Source organism: Ostrinia nubilalis, chromosome 22, assembly GCF_963855985.1.
Source record: "Ostrinia nubilalis chromosome 22, ilOstNubi1.1, whole genome shotgun sequence".
Lineage (NCBI taxonomy): Eukaryota > Metazoa > Arthropoda > Insecta > Lepidoptera > Crambidae > Ostrinia > Ostrinia nubilalis.
The window spans coordinates 3,373,558-3,393,060 of record NC_087109.1 but is presented as its reverse complement, the minus strand read 5'-3'; the positions used below and the strand labels follow the sequence as shown (position 1 = coordinate 3,393,060).

At 39.2% G+C, this 19,503-nt stretch overlaps 2 protein-coding genes across 2 annotated transcripts in view; one reads left to right on the top strand and one right to left on the bottom strand.

The window, feature by feature from the left end:
- LOC135082867 (dual specificity protein phosphatase 23-like) overlaps positions 1-19,503 on the bottom strand; it is a 239,321-nt gene that overhangs the window by 195,221 nt on the left and 24,597 nt on the right. The window lies entirely within an intron of this gene.
- LOC135083023 (uncharacterized) overlaps positions 1-19,503 on the top strand; it is a 48,111-nt gene that overhangs the window by 4,761 nt on the left and 23,847 nt on the right. Inside the window, exons 4-8 of the mRNA XM_063977787.1 lie at positions 2,777-2,921; positions 6,266-6,360; positions 15,949-16,080; positions 16,839-16,948; positions 18,812-18,950. Of these exons, the coding sequence (XP_063833857.1) occupies positions 2,777-2,921; positions 6,266-6,360; positions 15,949-16,080; positions 16,839-16,948; positions 18,812-18,950 (621 nt within the window). The remainder of the gene's footprint in view (positions 1-2,776; positions 2,922-6,265; positions 6,361-15,948; positions 16,081-16,838; positions 16,949-18,811; positions 18,951-19,503) is intronic.

Sequence of the window (19,503 nt, the reverse complement as noted above, 5' to 3'; positions counted from 1 at the left end):
TTTCGCTGGTACTTAACTACCAATCACGTTACGTGTGCAAGTCAAAGTCCTGTTTGTATCGAGTACGTACATAGGTACCCGACAAGCTGTTCATAATGTTGCATCACAGACATAGTGCATTCGTGTGTTATAACAATAACTTCTAATCATATAAACAATAATTATGTGAACGCGTTATCGGTCAAATTAAATACGAATCTTACACCCGTATTCAAACATTAATGAGGTCTCTCAGTGCGCTTGGACGCACAGGGTCCCAAAACCTATTCATACGCCAGTATTCACAAACATTACTATGAGGTCTCACAGTGCGCGTGGACGCACAGGGTGACACTCGAACCAACCACAGAGCTCTATTCAACGCTGTTCGTTCGATTTTCTGCTTCACTTAAGCAAGTATCGTTTGTGAATACGGGTGTTAGACAATACATGACGGAGTGACACACACGAGCCAATCACAGAGATCTGTTCGTCGCTGTGCGTTCGACTTCGCGTAGCGTTGCTGCTTCATAAACAACCATCGTTAGTAAATACGAATTCCACCAAAGCAGAGAGAAGAGATGTGTTGAATAACCAATCAAGTTTCGTTATTGTCACACCAGTCACACCATCCTCTAGTCTCAGTAGTACGGTTGTTTTGTCCGGTCCCGGACTACTGATACTAATGAAGTCTCATTAGTACGGTTATGACGTCTAACCGAACTTATGAGACTTAGACTTCGAAAATCGAACTCGTAATCCTAAATTCTTTAGAAATTTCCATCGATGTAAACAAACACTTGTGCACACAATTACACTATAATACTCACGTTTTCTTAATATCATACACATTATTTCACAAGCTCATGAAACCAACTTTATTCTCATGATGAAACAAATATGAAATCTAACATTGGAAACAAAATATTTTAACAAAATATTTGGATGGTGAAAATTTGTGCTTCATGTTAAAATGTCAAATCGACATTTGACGTTTAAATTTAGGTCCTATCTCTGGAAAATCTGTCAGTCATAGACAATATTCATAGATAATAATCTGTAAATTTTATCGATTTTATTTTAAGTATTCAATTATTTCAATTACCAATTACTTTGATAATATTAATTTAAAATAAAATATAGACGAGGTTATATTCAACAATGTATCTTTTCTTCATTGAATGCAACAACACACTTTGCGAAGAAGTCTTTGAATTCAGCTTTATTATACAGACGAAAAAAAGGCCTTTCGACCACTTTTCGACTGGTTTACGATTTTATTGTGCACTTTGTCTAGACCCACCAGTATAAATAAATAAATAAATATCTTTGGACAATCTCACACAGCGCCATCTAGCCCCAAAGTAAGCAATTAATATGCTTGTGTTATGGGTGCTAGCTTAACGGATATACTACTTATATACTTTTTTTTTTAAATACATACATTAGTATAATTTAAATTATATTTCTTAAACAAATAAAAAAGGGAAAATTAAATTTTCTTTGACTAAGAAGATCCTATTTTGACGATCACATTACTGATCTCAATATCAATCAGAAGAGGGATTGATCTTAATATTTGTACAAACGATCTTTAAAAATCTAATAATCGTCTGTTGCAGTCCGTATAAATGACATTTGTCGCATCACTAGTAGATCAACTGACATAGACTAAAAATTCGTCAATGTCAGTTGGCCATATTTGTTTACATTTAGGGAAATTTCTAAAGAACTAAGGTATAAACTCTGGTATTGTATTCAAACCTAATTATGTCCGCAGAAAAAATCATGAGTTTTAAGGTATGTTTTTAAATACTCAAAATACAAAAATCTTTATTGTGAATCATAGGTGAAATAGTGATATGTTACAGTAGTATCACTATGTTCCGCTCAAAGAGCATACAAAACTGTACTGCAAATCATAGGTATTTACAAAAAAAAAGTTTTTAAGTATGTTTGTATCCGTTGTCTAGTAGTACCACAGAATAATAATAAGTACTACGTACAGAAGTTTTACTTCGCGAAGGTATTTAAAAAAATGTATGCTCAATGTCATTAACAATATGGTGTAATTTAGCTTGTCTCAAGAGTCAAGCAAGTTTGTCAGAAGTTTTGTTGACAAACGTCAGTGATCGGTACTGCGCCGAAGCTATAGGGCTGACTTCGGTAAAATGATGTGACGTGAGGTGCCAATCTGCAGAAAATGGCGGAGGAAATACATGATTTAGTATGAATTATCATGAATAATATTAACTACTTATTTACCTCTCAGTGTCTTGAGGCAACTTAAAAAAGTACATTCTGTGTTTTTATTATTATTTAGGCAGTTAAATACTGCACAGTATTTAGTACACCATTTTCTTTATTTTTTTCCATCATACACAAGAATACGCGTGCGTGAGTCAATGTTCGCTCGTATGTGAGGCCTTGTCGAATAGTACTCTTGTAGGGGGCAATCGTGCGTGTTTTGTTTTCGATGTAAACTCGCGGAGATGAACAGGCCTGGTAGTACCCATAGTACAAGCTTTGCTTAGTTTGGGACTAGAAGCGCAGTGTAAAATTTCCAAGGATATTTATTTATTTATTATTAAACATGTTCTATACGTCTCGGGCCCATCTATATCCGGTGTCAGTGTGACGTGCTAATTTTGGGACAGCCTGTATATTTTATGTAGGGTTGCCAATAGAATAATATCGAATGTAGAAAAATATCGAATACAGTATTTTCGAAACTGCTATCTCTACAAATAGTAGTGTATCATGTGATCATGTCTCAAGCAATCAATCTCGTTTGCAGCGGAGAAGAATCTACCAATACGACATCAGAAGCTGCCTCTGAGAAGAAGGAAGGCAGTGAGACGCCCGCCGAGCGCCGTCGTCCGCCGCGGAAGTCGGAGATCATCAACAAGTGGTCCCACGACAAGTACAACGAGAATGAACAGGTGAGGACAGGTTCAAACAAGTGTGGACAGGCGTGGACAAGTGTGGACAGGCGTGGACAGGTGTGGACAGGTGAGGACAAGTGTGGACAGGCGTGGACAAGTGTGTACAGGCGTGGACAGGTGTGGACAGGTGAGGACAAGTGTGGACAGGCGTGGACAAGTGTGGACAGGCGTGGATAAGCGTGGACAACGAGAATGAACAGGTGAGGACAGGCGTGGACAGGTGTTGACAGGCGTGGACAAGTGTGGACAGGAGTAGACAAGTGTGGACAGGAGTAGAAAAGTGTGGACAGGAGTAGAAAAGTGTGGACAGGAGTAGAAATAAAGTAAGTCCGAACGTTAGTTCAATCTTCTTCTTGGAACAAACCTATTCAGTGTCAGCCCAAAACTCCGCTACAAGAGTGGCGTTGTCAGTAGCATTAATTAAATCTTCTTGTGTGCAGTTGTTTGGGCACGCAGGGCACGACATCATGTGCTTCATCGACTAGGGAACTAAACCACACTTGCACTCCAAGTTTGAGCCATCCAAGAATCCCCATCTTTTTATCCACAACAAGGAAGCTCTTGGCCTGTATCTCACCTGATGGTAAGTGATGATCAGGCCGAAGGTGGAAGCGAGCTTCACCCGGAATCCTCAACCACGGAGGAACTGGCTATCTTACCTCTAACTGCCGGAACACAACAATGCTGTTAACATTGTTGTCATGGCGACAGACTTAGGTAAGATGGTGGTAGCTAGCCAGGCGGACTTAGACAAGCCCTACCACCAACCAAACCGTACAGAAAAATCTGCCCCCTCTGGGAATCGAACCCGGGACCTCTGCGTCTGAAGCAGATGGTCTTACCATACCATAGACCACAGAGGCGATTAAATATCTGAACAGATATGTTCAATGCTCAATAGAAAAGCAGTCTTTTAAAGTTAGAAATCTCTTCTGAGATAATTTTACAATGTTAAATGTTTTTTGGGTAATATTTATTGTTACATCGAATGAAATCACACAATTCAATAATATAATAATCGTAATAATAAAATACCAATTATCAAAACTGTTGTAGAAACCTTGCTTCAACTACTATGTAGGGATTGCAAATATTCGATAGATTTCTATTTCGAATATTCGAATATTTTTTCAGTGATATTCGAATATTATTCGAATATTCGAATACTTTAAAAAAAAATAAAAAGTACTTAAATTATCAATGTTTTATTGCTGGTTTTATTGCTTTAGGAACACTATTTAACAATATAGTTTTTAAAACAGTTATAAAATTCTCATCATCATCATAATTTCAGCCATAGAACGCCCACTGCTGAATATAGGCCTCTCCCAATGACTTCCACAATGCTTGGCAGCGGCCTGTATCCAGCGCCTTCCCGCTACCTATATGAGGTATTCGGTCCACCTTTGTGGGTGGACTTCTCACGCTGCGCTTTTTGGTACGTGGCCTCCACTCCAGAACATTGCTGCCCCATCGGCCATCATTTCAGCGTATTATGTGATCTGCCCATTGCCATTTCAGCTTGCTAATCCGTCGGGCTATGTCAGCGACTTTAGTTCGTTTACGGATCTCCTCATTTCTGATTCTGTCTCGTAAAAAAAACCCTGAGAATAGCCCTCCCCATAGCACGCTGTGCAATTTTGAATTTATTTATAAGACCTATTGTAAGAGGTCACGTTTCCGAGCCGTGTGCCATCACTGGTAGAGGTAACACACTGATTGAAGAATTTCGTCTTTAGGCACTGAGGTATTTTGGACGAAAAGATATTGTATAGTTTCCCGAACGCTGCCTAGCCGAGTTGGATTGGACGATGTACCCTTTTCTCGAAATTTAATCTACCTAGCCGAATCGTTTGTCAGAGGAAGACATACTTGTCAACAGTCTCGAGAATCGAGCTCTAACCGAAACATGGACGTTGGACCTAAGCTTCGTTTTGTCCACGTACATCCGAAGGCCTGCCTGTTGAGAGACTCGATTAAGGTCTTCGAGCATTGTGCCGAGGTCTTCAAGCGATTCTGCCATGATCACAATATCGTCAGCAAACCGAAGCTGAGTGATGTATTCGCTATTGAAAGGTAATTATGCCTAATCCTTTCCATTCAAGGAGCTTGAAAGCGTCTTCCAATGCAGCGGTCAACGGTTTCGGAGATATAACATCTCTCTGCCTCACGCCTCGCTGCAGAGGAATCGCTCTCGTGCTCTGCTCCTGTACTCGGCTCGACATGGTAGCGTTTTTGTACAGGCATTTCAGCATCTCGATATACCGATAGTCAATACGGCACCGCTGAAGAGACTGCAGCACTGCATAAGTATCGATCGAATCAAAGGCCTTCTCATAGTGCAAGAAAAGAATCACCACGCTTCTATCCCATGCCTCTGGCGTTGTTCTTTAGAGTAAGACGGGAAGAGTTTCGGTGTTACACCCGCGTTCAGAAGTTCCCAGGTTATTCCGTCATCACCCGGTGCCTTGTTGTTCTTTAGCTGTTTGAGAGCCTTCCTAATCTCGTATAGGCTGATATACAGGATGTCTTTGGTATAGTGTCGCGTTAACCTAGCACTTTCATCTGTTGCTGAGTTATTAACAGGTTTGGAGGTATGTAGCTGTCCATAAATCTTTTCGATCTCACCCAGAACCTCGGCTTTTGTTGACATTACCGTCCGCCGTCTTTAGCATCGTTAGCTGACTTTGCTCAATAAAGTTGTCTCTTTCAGGTAATTTGGAACCTTGGTTTCGCAAGACAACTTATTGTTCACCAATGAAGTCGGAAGCATCAATGACTAGTTCTTTTAGTTGGTGATATGTATTTGATGCCTCCGACCACATTTGCAAACACTAAGTTGTCTTCGTTCTATCTTTTCTGTTTATTTTTGTAATATTCGAATATTCGAATACATGTTAATTTACTATTCGAATATTAAATTTGGAATCTAAATTCGAATATTCGAATATTCGAATATTCGATTGCAACCTCTACTACTATGACAAAAAATTTAACATTTTATTATTATTCCTCCTCATTATATTTTTATTTTCATGAAAGTCGCACACTACAATGTTTACATAGACCATTGGTTCCCAAACTTATTTGAGACGCGCCCCCTTTCGACAATACAAAAAATTCCGCGCCCCCCCCTCCTCCAGTCAAGATTATTTATTGGTCGTATCGAGCAGTCTGGAATGCATTCTCTCAGCGGTCGCAGGTTTTTTATACTTAAGTACACACACACATGGCCACGCCCCCCTTTAAAGGTCTTTGCGCCTTCCTTGAGGGGCGCGTCCCCCACTTTGGGAACCAATGACATAAACCATGCGATATTGAAATCTATCACCTTGTTTTAGATGCCCAAATCGCGTGAAGAGTTGGTGGCCATATATGGATACGACATACGGAACGAGGATGCGCCGCCGCACGCTCGCCGCAACAGGAGATATGGGTAAGTGTGAATAGGCTCTAATACTGACACTTTTGATTATGAACTTTAAGTCAAGGCAATAAGGTTTAACTTATGCCTCAAATTTATACTTAAATGGACAAAGATTGAATTTTCCATTGTGGACTTTATGTCAAGGCAATAAACTTTAAATTAGACTGTCATGTATACTTACATAGACATAACAAGATGAAAGTTTTTCATAGTGGACTTTGTGTCAAGGGAATGAGCTTCATAATAAAGTGGGAACTATTTTCCCACGGTACCTTTCAAATACATGCTGAATTAATATCTTTCTTAATCCATATTAAACTGAAATAGACTGAGAAAAGTCTACTTTCATCTTCAGCAACTCTTAACGAAATGTATTGGAAAAAATACCCTGAAAAGGGACTTAGTACTGAATAAATGATTTCATATTATGTTATATTAGCACACCTATCATCATTAGCATATAAAGTCCACTGCTGGACAATTATGCCTCCTACATAGAACACCACAGCGAACACCTAAAGGCCGTTTAAATCTAGCGGCTTCTCACAACATTCACATAGGTCATCGGTCCACCGAGTGGGAGGCCTAGCCACTAATGAACGGTTCTTGGCCGTTTGCATCCTGTGACTTGCAACTTAAGTCATCGGTCCATCTGAACTACTAACACTGGTTTACCCTAACTAGGTCATCGGTCCATCAAATAGGAGCATCATGTATACTAATTTATAAAATGAACATCTTCCCAAAGTGACATGAACAAATGACAAATAATTTGAACCAGTTTGGTGTTTTCTGTATGCATTACTAACTGGAGGTATCGACATTGGCGGTTAGTTTCAAAAATAACTTACGATGGTGGTTATTTTGTTGCACTGATTTATAATCTACACATGGGTTTGGGTCTGACGCAGAATGTGCATTTCGCGAAGTGCGCACTTTTCCATACTAATATTATACAAACAAACTCTTCAGTCTTTACATTTGTATAGAAAAGTGCGCATTTTTTGACGTTACTGCTTCAGACCCATGGGTTTGAAAAATCAAATGGAAATATAAAATGATTCTTAAAACCTTAATCAAATTAGAACCTTTATTTGAGCCTTTAAGAGCGTTTACGTCTAGCGTGGCATGTCAAGTTTAGGTAATTTCGATGCTAGTTTTATTCACACTAAAATAATTATGACTGTGTGCGTGTTCTCACGCTCTATAGTCAAACCAAAATACTTTGATCCACCATCGTAAAAGTGTGCCAGGCTGTCAAGTGACAGCTCAAGGAAACTATAAAATCTTCAAATCTTCCAACACCGACTCCATAATTATAAATAATGGTATACATTAGTCCTAATCAATAATAAATACGTAAATTCTTTATCAAATAGTAAATTATCAAAGGTTTTTTACTATTTTGAGAATATTTTATACAGCCTATGTTCAGCAGAAAAAAAATTGAATTTTAACTTTTCCTGTTTACTATTCTTTTTTTATCCGGAAAATGCATAACATTTCATACCCACCAGCTGCGGGGGCAGCTAGTGGGTTATGTGGGGTTCTTCCTACCAGAAGGTGGGTAGCCCCTACACCCACCAAAAACCTGACTGTTTCTGCCATGATCCATATGAGTGATATGAGGGAACGCGGGACATCGCCATTGGCTGTTGCCTGTAGCATTCGTCCTTAGCCGCCACCAGACACCTCCATGTCTAGCGACCGAGGCCTGTTAGGAAGGGACAGTTGGAGACCATAAGCTGTCCTCTTACGCCCAGGGTGTCGGCGGCGGATAACCGGAGTGTCGGCTGAGGCCTCTCGCTCCACCTTTTCACTGCTTCTTTCTGTGAAAGAACACTTACACAGAAAGTAAGCACACTATACCATAAGATTATTTGTCTCATCATATATTTCATACTAATGTAGATATTGTTTCCGAAAGCGAGCGTTCTCTAGCAAAAGCTGAAAATCAGTGTTCTGCCCTTTTGAGGGTAGTGTTTATACTGAGCTCTTTGCTTTTTGCATCGCTGCGGCACACATCACTCTGACGCAGGGAACTATTTGAAACGCTAGTCATCTTTATCTTATATTGTTTTGTCACTTTTGTTATGTTGCAACTTTTGAAATTATTAAGTACTAACCTGTGTAACAAAATACCAGTGGTGTCACCTAGTGTGTTTCTTGACTAACTAACTTTATTTCAATATTGAATTGAATTTCAATAGCAACTATACATAATGTGTGTGTTAAAAGCATTAAAAAAAGTGTGTTACAACAAACAAACAATTTATCTATCTATCTCACGCCTCTTCCCGATTGGTAGGGAGAGGTCATTTCCAACCGCCGCTCGTTCGCTTAGGCTGGGCACTGTTGGAGCGTGTCAGTCTGCTGCGGTGACTCACGTGCCAAGACTGCAGAGTTAACTGACATTCATCTACAGGCTCTCGGCCTATACGGTGGAGGAATGGCCCGAAGCACCCATGGCCCGGTAGAACCTGGGTCGCCCTTTGTGTGAGGCGATCATGCCGTCGCACCCACTCCTCTAATACAGGCAGAACTGCCTCCATGGTGCGACGTAAAATTTGGCTGACGGCCAGGTGTACCCTTCAGCACTCTAGGGCCTAGATCCTCAAGCCTCTACCTTTTGGTTTCCACCTCTCGTGGTGCACGTACACGTACATTTCCCCTTGGGACCTATGGTCACCTCGCAACAGACTGGCGTCTATTCTCGTTTGTCGACACTAGCTTTGTCGCCACTGAGGATAAATGGCATAAATAATATCGATTGTCACCAGTGGTGACACATACTTTCCCAGTTGTAGCTACAGGCTTTCTCACAACTTATGACAAATTAGAAAAATACATCCCAATTATGCCTAGTGGGGACGCACGTACACAAATATTGACACAAATGTCATCGTGCATGACACACGTAAAGTAAAAGTCAAGTAAGACCAGATGAATACAAATATTGTTAATTTTATTAATAATTCGTACGCGTGGACCTCGTTTTACTCCTTAGTTCGTAAAATCTGTTGTTTGATATCATGTTGATAGATGGCGTTTCACGGCTTCCCCCGCATGAATATTTACGAACGTCAAAAACAGTAGTTTGTCCAGCGCTGTAGATTTTAACCAATGACGATAGATTGCGCTTTTTAGACACGTCTTATTTATTTTTTGAAATTTATTTGTCACATATCGTCATAAATTATAGCCTATAATTATGTTAATCTGGTTTATAAACAATAATACTGTAAAGTTTCAACAAAATCCGTTCAGTAGTTTTTGAGTGAAAGAGTAACAAACATCCAGACATCCAAACTTTCGCATTTATAATATTAGTAGGATTGTTATACGTCGCCACTAAGGACAATATTTTTTTTCCCATTTATCCTCAGTAGGGACATAGTCAGTGTCCACAACCGGGAATAGACGGACTGCGGATACTATGCGGTATCCACGAATTACCTCAGCCTGTGCCTCAGTGATATCATGCGTTGCGCTTTTTTGAACAGTAGGATGCTCCACGACTACACAGCACTGTGCCATACTCGAGCCCCATATAGGACCATAACGCGTGACGCAAAAGTATAGTCAGCGACTCAGTGCAGCCGGGCATCCGAGATTAGGCATCAACCGGCTTAGTGCGCCGGCGGTAGCCAAAAGCTTAGGGGTGAGACGATTCAAGTGGCCGTCAAATGACCACTGTCCAACTAACTACAATCCGAGGTACCTACCGCAAAGATTTTTCGACTGTAATATGTTGTGTATGTTCCCCCTACAACTAGTAGTAGGGAATTTAGTGCAATGATTTGTATGGAGACCCCTCCACTTTGGTATAGAAGGCTCATTTTTGCAACAGTGTTTCTTTGGGTGCTCCTGAGTGGATTTCCGTCGGTAGACATCGGGAGCCCCCCCTGTGGTAGCAGGGGGAGGGGGGGCAAGTTTCCTTCCGCCGCGCTTCACTTTAAGGCCCATATCTTCAAAACTATGGGTATTAGGGCAAGTGTGGTATCATTTTCGGATAATTAAAGGATGGCGAATTCATTTCTAGAACAAACTTTTTGGCTTTTCATACAAAAAAATTGAAATATTGAGTAAAATTCACAAAAATCAAAAAGTATTTTTTTAAATAAACGTCGTTTACTTTTAAACCACTGGAGATAATCTAATAAAAAAAATATGACCTGAAAGCTACATTTATCAGAATTATAAAAATATAACATTGTATGGTACTTTTTTCGCAAAAAGTAGGTGAAAAAAATTTTTTCTTCAGGACACAGCGGGTGAATTTTATTGCGCATCGGAAAAAAATATTTATTTTATCCATGAATTCATACTATTTGGTTCATAAGCAAGCAAGAATTATTATTTTAGAATTTATTTAGAGTTGCTGGCACATCAATCTACCATGATTTGTATTTTTTCGTCAATTGATTTTGAACTCTATGCGTGAGACATAAGGTTGAAAATAATTTAAATACATTTTAATATTGAAAATATCATAAGAAGAAAGCACTAAATAAAGAACTTTAATTTGTCTTAACATCTTGATGATTATTATTATTTTAATTAACACTTTTATTTGTACATACTATTGTACCAGTGATTTAACGGAAAGGTAAGTGTGAGGAAAATGAGGTTTCACAATCATAGTACGGGAGATATTTTTAGCACAAAGGTTACGGCTGTGACCTTTTTAGTTGTTTTTTTCAGACAGCACCAGCTTCTGCACTACTTCTTGCACTTACAACTCACCATTTCCAGGCAAGCCTCGGCAGCTACGGGCAAACCGGTCCATGTAGGCTCCATCTTGTTATCGACTCTGGTCCACCCCCAACCAGTCGGGTAAAGGGAAGACTCGAGTCGGTTGCTTGCACCTGATCCTATACGCGAATCCCTTGATATACTGCCAGTAACCAAGGCTGATACAAAGCTGCTGCTGCTGTCTGGGTTATCTTATGTAGGGCCTAAGCTAAGCTAGGTCTAAGCGTAGTCCACAGCGACCCATTAGGATCTTTATGCTCCATTTTTTATTCCCTATCATCCAAAAAAATCCTATCCATTAGGTGAATTAAGCGTCTGAGTGAAAGCCTTCTAAGTCTTCTGATGGAGAGCTGTCTTCTGTTGTTAGGCCCATTTTGTGGGACATGTGGTTCGTTCCATAATGCCCAGTTTGCGTACCAGTAATTGCTTGGGCTTAGATACGTTAATGCTTAATGAGTTTTCTCCATGACCCTGTGTTTCCCTTTAGGAATGATTTGGAGAGGCTTATCTTATTTCGTTGGAGCTTTCCCATTCAGCACTGTGCTTCTTGGATATGGCCATATTATGGCCATGAGGTATGCCGTTAGATAAAGGTAAGTATCAGTTCTGACCCAATAGGTATCGCCTCTGACCCTAGTTTCGCTAGACTGTCGGCTCTCCCATTGCATTTGATCCGTGTATGTCCAGGTATCCCACATCAGGGACACTTTCATGCCTTCCGAGTTTGTTCATCCTTAAGATTGCATCTAGAATAATTCTAGACTCAACCTTCACTGAGGCGATGGCTTTTTGTTTGAGTGCTGCCTGGCTGTGGATCAGGATGTAAATATTGCGTTTTTTACACCCCTGTTCTTTAGTGCACACATATTATAGCGTAGAATTCAGCTTGAAACACTGTAGCAAACCTCCTTAAGCGTTCACTATGTTCGAAGTGTTTACAGTAGGCGCCCGTTCCCGTTTCCAAGGCCATCTTTACAGTGGCGGCGTAAGTCCTAAGGCACCCCCACGATTTTGGGGTTACCTACCGATTCCAAGATTGAAAGACAATGACATAGACCGCAGACTTGCTATGCAGATGCGCCAGTGAGTACTTATCTGTGCGACATGTGTCACCCTCTGATGCTTGGCACCCCCCCTCCCCCCCCCCCCCCCCTACGCCGCTACTGCATCTTTGAGCTATCAGTAAACCAGATTAGGCTGTTCTGTTGGGATTTTGGTCATCTTTTCTAGTCGTCCCTTGTTCACGATCTATCCACTTACTAATTAGATCAATCCAAGGGGTTCGCGTATAGGATTAGTTGCAAGCAACCGACTCAGTCTTCCCTTTACCCGACTGGTTGGGGATGGACCAGAGCCGATAGCAAGATGGAGCCTACATGGACCGGTTTGCCCGTAGCTGCCGAGGCTTGCCTGGAAATGGTGAGATGTAAGTGCAAGAAGTAGTGCAGAAGCTGGTGCTGTCTGAAAAAAACAGCTAAAAAGGTCACAGCCGTAACCTTTGTGCTAAAAATATCTCCCGTACTATGATTGTGAAACCTCATTTTCCTCACACTTACCTTTCCGTTAAATCACTGGTACAATAGTATGTACAAATAAAAGTGTTAATTAAAATAATAATAATCATTAAGACGTTTAGACAAATTAAAGTTCTTTATTTAGTGCTTTCTTCTTATGATATTTTCAATATTAAAATGTATTTAAATTATTTTCAACCTTATGTCTCACACATAGAGTTCAAAATCAATTGACGAAAAAATACAAATCATGGTAGATTGATGTGCCAGCAACTCTAAATAAATTCTAAAATAATAATTCTTGCTTGCTTATGAACCAAATAGTATGAATTCATGGATAAAATAAATATTTTTTTCCGATGCGCAATAAAATTCACCCGCTGTGTCCTGTAGAAAAAATTTTTTTCACCTACTTTTTGCGAAAAAAGTACCATACAATCTTATATTTTTATAATCCTGATAAATGTAGCTTTCAGGTCATATTTTTTTATTAGATTATCTCCAGTTGTTTAAAAGTAAACGACGTTTATTTAAAAAAATACTTTTTGATTTTTGTGAATTTTACTCAATATTTCAATTTTTTTGTATGAAAAGGCAAAAAGTTTGTTCTAGAAATGAATTCGCCATCCTTTAATTATCCGAAAATGATACCACACTTGCCCTAATACCCATAGTTTTGAAGATATGGGCCTTAAAGTGAAGCGCGGCGGAAGGAAACTTGCCCCCCCTCCCCCTGCTACCACAGGGGGGGCTCCCGATGTCTACCGACGGAAATCCACTCAGGAGCACCCAAAGAAACACTGTTGCAAAAATGAGCCTTCTATACCAAAGTGGAGGGGTTCTTGCACTAAATTCCCTACTATAGGTGGGACCCTGCTGGGAGAGCATTCCTATTAACTATTCTGTAACCACCTATTTATGGCAAATAAATTATTAGTATTATTCCTCTTTATAATATTAGTAGGTATACATACATAACTTGCTGTTCCAAATTTTCGTCATTCGTTTTCGTTTCATCGCTAAAAATAACTTAATTTTATTTTTCATTACGTCTGAAATAGAATTTTTAGTAAAAATAGACTGTAATGAAAAATAACAATAAAATATTTTAATTACCACGTGATCGCAAAATCTACCACCAAGATTTTGCGGATACACTATAAAAGTCCAGCTACCTGTCAAAGATCAACGTACGCGTGACACATGTCAGCAGAGCACCGAGCGACGTGACCTCACTCTGGAACGCCTCGAGGCGGACTGAATTTGAACGATTCGTGCGCGGCGATTTATAGTAGTTTTCAAATACTCATAGAAAAAAAATTACAATGAATTATTTTAAATTTCAAAGTAAATATTTTAGATAAGATATTCTTCTATTATATTAAGCTATTTTTGTGTTGAATAAAGGAAGAATATTGGTGAAAAAATCACTTTGATTTTTGGGTATTTCACGTTCTTTTAATTTGTGATTTCTTATTGTAAAATGCTTAAATCTAAAAATTTTCTCAGATAACTATTTGCCCAAGGATCTATGCTATAGGATATAAATGTTTGTTAAATCGTTTTCACAGTATTTTTATAAAAATTTCAGCTTGTGAACTGACGCTAAAGTGGAAATTTACAAAACCTGTGTGGACTTATCTTGATAGAATTCTTAAATGCTAAACTAATCGCAATATTTTCTCAATTAACTATTTAGACGACGAAATTGCCTAACTATTTATGCCTATAACATATTTGTAGTATTACTGGTTAATGATTGTAACGAGTTGAAAAAGTACTGTTTTTGCGCCAAACGGCGTAAACGCTCTTAATTGATTGAATAAAAGATCAATCGCAATCTTGAATAATTGATTGAAAAAGAACAAAATAAAAAATAATAAAAGTCTTTATTTTTCTCCACAATCTAACTGATACATAAGTATTACAAAAAAATGTACATCGTGTTTAAAAATAGATTGTGAGAGACTGGTGTCTGAGCTAGGCGAGGAGCCTGTATTACCAGTACTTTCATCTTTCTGTGGTTCCATATGTTCATACAAAGTTGACTCTACAGTCCTAAATTCGCGTTAAGTTCGTCCCTTTCATTCTCCAACAAAAAGAGAGAGGCCTCCATTTGCTTATTTGCATTTGTAATAGAATTTTAAATATTTAGACCAATCAGTCTGGAATCAGCCTAAATTCGTTTCGGGTCTGACTCTTTCACTCTCCATCGAAAAAAGAGAGAGGTTTCAAAAATGTTTCAAAGAATTTGTGCAACAGAATCGCCACCGAATTTTCAGCGTTCACCGTTGCATGGCCTTTGTCTGAATTTGCTTTCTAGTTATTTTAATGCCGTCTTAATTACCTATTTATGTTAAAATTTTGTTGCCAAAGGATTTTTTTCACTAATGATTTTACACTCGCGTGATTAATGTTGTTTGTTCAGTGTATGCATGTTGTCACTTTCAGTAAGTCGTTGACTTTCGTTTGTGTATTTTTTTTAATTAGTTTTTATTGTTATTATGCACATAGAGATTAAGTGTTATATTTTATTGTCCGTTTTGAGTTGGCGTTGAAATATTGGTCAATTAGCGTATATTGACATAGACAAATAATAAGTTCGATTTCAGCACTTATTTTAAAATATTTTTTAATATTTAAATAAACATTTCTTGTTAATAAAGGAAATTCCTTCAAATTACATGACTCTTATTATTTTTCTGTGTTTTGCGCTTCGACAATTAGTTTTTTTTATACATAAGGTTGCTCTGGTTAATCTTACAACCTTTTTAATTTTGTCATCGTTTGTAACTTAATATTACGTTCTGGTATTTGATTGTTTATTTATTTATTTATAATTAATGCTTTATGCATGCATCGCCTTATATTCTCTGTTTGAAAAAAAAAACAGTGGCAAAATGCTTTGGCATTAACTCCGATATTTGTGCGTCTATCAAAATAGGGGATCGGACACCATTCACAAATAACATTTTTCAAGTCATATTTTAATTAAGTATTTTCTTTGAAACTTATAATCATTCCGTCAGTTTATTTTAAACAGAACCCACAAGTGACCTCACACTTGGTTATTTTTCAACAAGCTTTATCGAGAAACAGCATATTAACAGACATACAAAGTAGGAGAACTATCACATTTGCACTCGCCAAGATGGCGCCACTGCCCTGAAAAAGCGCTTTTTAAAAGCATATTTGCAGAAAATTAATTATTTTATGTTCTGTCACTTGCCATTGTCGCTAACTGGTAGCTCTCATTAACTCTGCGTCCGATCCTCTATTGTCAAATACAATAAAATATGTGTGAATTAATAAATTGATATCCACACAGTCGCGGCCCTAACAAGTACACTCGCACTTGGGAAGACGAGGAGGCGTACAAGCGTCAACAAGCGCAGGCGCCGCCGCGTCGCCCGCCTAACCCGGAAGACTTCCCCGAGCTCGAGGCTGGCAACAAGCACAGGTAATAATGGAAAGCACAGGTAACACTGGCAGGTACAGGTAATACTGGCGAGCACAGGTAACACTGGCAGGCACAGGTAACACTGGCAGGCACAGGTAATACTGGCGAGCACAGGTAACACTGGCGAGCACAGGTAACACTGGCGAGCACAGGTAATACTGGCAATCACAGGTAACACTGGCAGGCACAGGTAACACTGGCGAGCACAGGTAACGCTGGCGAGCACAGGTAACACTGGCGAGCACAGTTAACGCTGGCAAGCTCAGCTAACGTCGACACACAGGCGCTAAAGTAGACTTTCTTGCACCTGGGAAGACGAAGAGGCGTACAAGCGTCAACAAGCGCAGGCGCCGCCGCGTCGTCCGCCTAACCCGGAAGACTTCCCCGAGCTCGAGGCTGGCAACAAGCACAGGTAATAATGGCAAGCACAGGTAACACTGGCGAGCACAGGTAACGCTGGCGAGCACAGGTAACACTGGCGAGCACAGGTAATACTGGCAATCACAGGTAATACTGGCAAGCACAGGTAACACTGGCAGGCACAGGTAACATTGCCGAGCACAGTTACCGCTGGCAAGCTCAGCTAACGTCGACACACAGGCGCTAAAGTAGACTTTCTTGCACCTGGGAAGACGAGTGGCTCCTCTGAACATAATATCCAAAATCTTTTAAGCTCTTTCACTTATGGTAGCTGAATTCTTGCCAGTATATTTTAGATTTTAACAAGTTGACTTAAGTTTGTTTTTCTGATTTTGCAGCAGAAAGGGCCGCGGTCCCCGGCCCCGGTCCAAGTCGCAGCCGGCGTCTAACGAGTCGCTCGACAACGGCACGCAGCTGCGAAGGAACGCTTCTATCAAGTCGCCTAAAGGTGAGCACTAACGCGATTATCACACTGCGCCGCGATCCGCCGCGGTACGCGGGACGACAGATTTAATCATTGTATGCAAGTACCTCAGTTTGTATAGAAAACACGCGCGGCACAACACACTGACAACGCGTCTGCGCGCGGGATTTTTTATATGAAATCACGCGCTCCGCGGCGGAGCGCGGCGCAGAGTGATAATCGCCTTAAACAATATGTTTAGACGACATTTTTGTTGCAAAGTCGCCAGGGTTCGAAAGGATAATTATCGTGATAACAACAGATAGATAATTATCGGTTGATAATAACAAACAAATGCATTCGTGAAAACGAACTATACATATTCGAAGTTTTCGAACGAGTAACTTCCTTCCGTCTAGTAGTGGGCGTTAATCAACATAGATAGTTATAAACCTATTATTGTATGACGGATTGTACAGCGCCCCTAGCGGATACTTTCAAGAACTAAAATCTTTATAGATTTAAAATAAAATAAAATAAATAAAGTATGTATCTATGGTATCATTAAAATTATGTAGTTATTACCTTTAAAATGGTACCATTTTATTTTCTTCATTACCATTTTATTTAAGTCATTTAGTTCCTACGATCGCTTAGAATAAATACGGCGATTTCATATTTTTGCTCTCGAGTGTAGAAGACAACAAAACCTCGAAAGAACAAATAAGAATATACTAAGTGAATTCTGATCGCCGCCTCGGAAACTGTATCTATACTAATATTATAAATGCGAAAGTAACTCTGTCTGTCTGTCTCGCTTTCACGCTTAAACCACTGAACCGATTTTTATGAAATTTGGTATAGAGATAGTTTGAGTCCCGGGAAAGGACATAGGATAGTTTTTATCCCGGTTTTTGAAACAGGGACGCGCGCGATAAAGTTTTTCTGTGACAGAAAAAATTCCACGCGGGCGAAGTCGCGGGTGGAAAGCTAGTAATTCATAATTTCACGGAAATGTAAGACGAGCGATGAACACACTAAATTAGTTTCTTTTTTCACTCTTGTTTCCGTTGTGTGTGATTTATTGTGCTTAGTTTATTGGTTTAATATTTTTTTAGCTGAAAAAACTGTTCAGTTAGATTACATTACGTTTATAAACAATAATTGAAAATGAGATAAACGATATGTGAGAATGTTCCGGCGAGAAATGCAACTGGTTTTCGAATCGTTTATGAAACACTATCAATCAATCGATCATTTGATTGATCTGAATATTGAAATTCAATCAATCACAATTTTCAATCTAAGCTCTAGTTTAGAAGAACTTTTCAGCACTGTTTTAGATTAGGTATAGTCGGTCGACAGCATATCAGATTATACATTTTTGTCGCAATATCTCCTCTATTACCATTACACAAAGATGCCATAGTGTATACCTCGATGTGCCTTGTCTGTACGAGTCTAAACCTGGAAACAAACTTAAATAAATAAATGTAAAGTGTTTTTGTCGGCCGTTTCGTGTAGTGGTTCGAAACGGACTACTTTCCGAAGGTAGCGGGTTCGATTCCCGCACAGTACGAACATTTGTGTGCATGAACATATTTGTTTGTATTGGACTGGGTGTTTTCTATGTATAATAAGTATGTATTTACAAAAAAAAGTATTTAAGTATGTTTATATCCGTTGTCTAGTACACATAGTACAAGATTTGCTTAGTTTGGGATTAGAAGCGCAGTGTAAAATGTCCAAGGATATTTATTTATTTTATTTTAAAGGAATTGCTTCTTTCGGTTTTAAAGACAAATGCAGCCGTGGCTATAAAAAGTAGAAAGTCGACTTATTTTACAGATTCTACCTACATTCTACCCTACAAAAGTGTAAAATTCTAAATTAATATATTTTTTTCAGGTAAACCGGACCGTCCGCCGAAGCAGAATCTCAGCAAGAACCCCGTGAAACGGGAGCCGGTGACGCCCAAGCCGCAGCCCAAGGAGAAAATGCCGCCGCTAGAGAATCTCACCATAACCACGTCTTTGGTCAACAATAAGTGAGTTTAGTTTCAATAAGAGTGTGATATCTACTTACAGACATAATTCCTAAAGCTTCAACAAAACCAACGCGTGCAGACGCGACGGATTGGTTGAAGCTTTCCTAAGTAGAAGTATAGCGATGCGAGAGTGTTTTTGCTACGTCATAATGTGTCACATCTCCTGTACCTTCATACTGCCGCAGGAACTTAATCAGTTAGCGCTATACCTGTAGTATTGTTCATATTAATTTGATATAGAGATGTGATTTATTAATATATCGCATTATGTTTCCAATTTATACGTATTTCTCACGTTTCTCAAAAAACTCGTGTGCTTGAAAAAGACGAAAATACGATAATCAGGGCCAGTTTCAACATTTTCTGCGTTCCTGATAAGTTTTAGATATATTTCTCACATTCAGCGATTTTATTCAGCGATATCTGGTTAATGGTTATTTGTTATTCATACAAATAATGTACTTCCATTAACTAGCCAGATATCGTTGCCCGAGACATGTGGAACCAAAAATGTATTACCTAATAGATGGTGATGGCAGTAGCTTTGAGAATT